This window comes from Myotis lucifugus, unplaced genomic scaffold (genome assembly GCF_000147115.1).
Source record: "Myotis lucifugus unplaced genomic scaffold, Myoluc2.0 scaffold_896, whole genome shotgun sequence".
NCBI classification, from domain to species: domain Eukaryota; kingdom Metazoa; phylum Chordata; class Mammalia; order Chiroptera; family Vespertilionidae; genus Myotis; species Myotis lucifugus.
The window spans coordinates 183,625-185,276 of NW_005871944.1; the positions used below are offsets into that span (position 1 = coordinate 183,625).

The 1,652-nt window shown below is 53.6% G+C and overlaps 1 protein-coding gene across 1 annotated transcript in view; it reads right to left on the reverse strand.

Moving 5' to 3' along the window:
- FGD3 (FYVE, RhoGEF and PH domain containing 3) overlaps positions 1-1,652 on the reverse strand; it is a gene marked incomplete at its 5' end in the record, with an annotated part of 25,714 nt that overhangs the window by 13,140 nt on the left and 10,922 nt on the right. Inside the window, 4 exon segments of the mRNA XM_023747516.1 lie at positions 1,379-1,393; positions 1,395-1,466; positions 1,468-1,509; positions 1,512-1,540. Coding sequence (XP_023603284.1) covers positions 1,379-1,393; positions 1,395-1,466; positions 1,468-1,509; positions 1,512-1,540 — 158 coding nt within the window.

Genomic DNA, 1,652 nt, shown 5'->3' on the forward strand with positions numbered 1-1,652 from the left:
TGGGGGTGAGCCCACAGCTCTTCTGCAAAAAAAAGAGGCTGCCGGACAGCGGTCAGCCGGACAGAGACCCCAGGGAGGGCATGCAGGCACTCAGGGAAGGAAAGCGTGCTGTGATTTGTGTCCCAGGAAGTGGGGTTTGTTTTTTCACCTTGTGGGGCCTCGACAGGTGCAGAGCCACGGCACTCACACCACCTAGACCTCCATCCTTGGGGTGCCCTGCTTGGGCCAACCCCAACCCGCCCTGCCACAGGGTGACTGGACCTGCAGGCCCTGGCAGCACGAGACCCTCGGGGGCTGTGGGTCAGCCCCAGGCACAGCTCAGGGGAGGCAGAGAAACCTCCGTGGGGAAAAGCTGGGAGCACCCAGACATAGTGAGGGGAGAGGGGGCAGGGGGTGGTTGGAAGGGAGAAGGAAGGAGTCGGGGGCCCGAGCCCTCCTCTCTGGAGAGGGCCAGGGTGCTGAGGGACACGGGAGGGATCGGGGGACTCCCACACTGGGGATAGTCACGCTGAACAAGGGGCTGGGAAATGCAAAAAAGCTGTGCAAGAGCAAGAGCCAGGCCAGGCCCGGGTCTGGTCTCCAGCACGAAGGGTCTCTGGGCCCATTAACCCTCCAGGACATACTAAAGCGAGTGTGTGTGTGTGTGTGTGTGTGTGTGTGCATGCGCGCTAGTGATGTTAGGGTAAACAGCTAACTATTCACAAAAATAAAACTAGATTCTTACCTCATCCCACAGTCCACCGGGAAATTGTTCCGAAATAGCATTTTTTAATTTTTAAAATGAAGCCATACATTGAAAGAAAACAATTTCTATAAAATTGGGAGGTGAGAAATGCATTTATAAGCATTACTTTAAAGACTTTTAAAAGCATTACTTTATTTTAAAAAATTGGCAAATATGGCTAATTAAAAACCAAAACTTTTGTATATAAAACATCAAAAAGCTAAAAAGTTTTAAAAAATCAATAGGAAAAAATCATTTGTAGCACATATGACAGATGGCAGTTAACATTCTTAACATAGAAACCTCATGAATCCACAAAAAAAAGGCGACACAGCAGGAGACAACAGCAGCCAGATGCGAGCAGACTTTGCAGGAGAGGAAACGCTTAGTAGCACCTTCCTAACTGCCTGGCTAGCCGCCGAGGCCCCCAGCCCCGGGCTCGGGTCTGTCCACAGCGGCCGGACACAGCACAGATCGCACACCTCTCTGAGCCACGGTGTCCCCACGGGGGACATAAGAAGGATGATTTGTCTCTGGGAGTTAGTCTGTGAATCAAAGTGTCCACAGCGCATCTGGACACATCCTGCCATGGCCCCGAGTCCTCCACGTGGAGACCAGCCCCCCCCCCGCCCCCCCAGGGCTCGCAGGCCCTACCTGGATGCTGTGCACCCACGTCCCGGAACAGGGGCGAGCGCTGGGTCCAGGCGCTCACCAGCTCCACCGCTCGGTCAAAGTTCTTGACTTATCTCGCCGTACATCTTGAGGAACGGGGCCAGCCTTCTGCAGGGATGTCCCCGAACCGAGGGTTCACGTTCCCTTTGTGGGGGGTGAGATCATCAGAAGAAACCACTTGTTCAGGGGTACAGGTGAGAGGAATTTCATGGATGGGTTAAGTGTGTGACAATATCCACCCCTGTCCCTTTCGTTT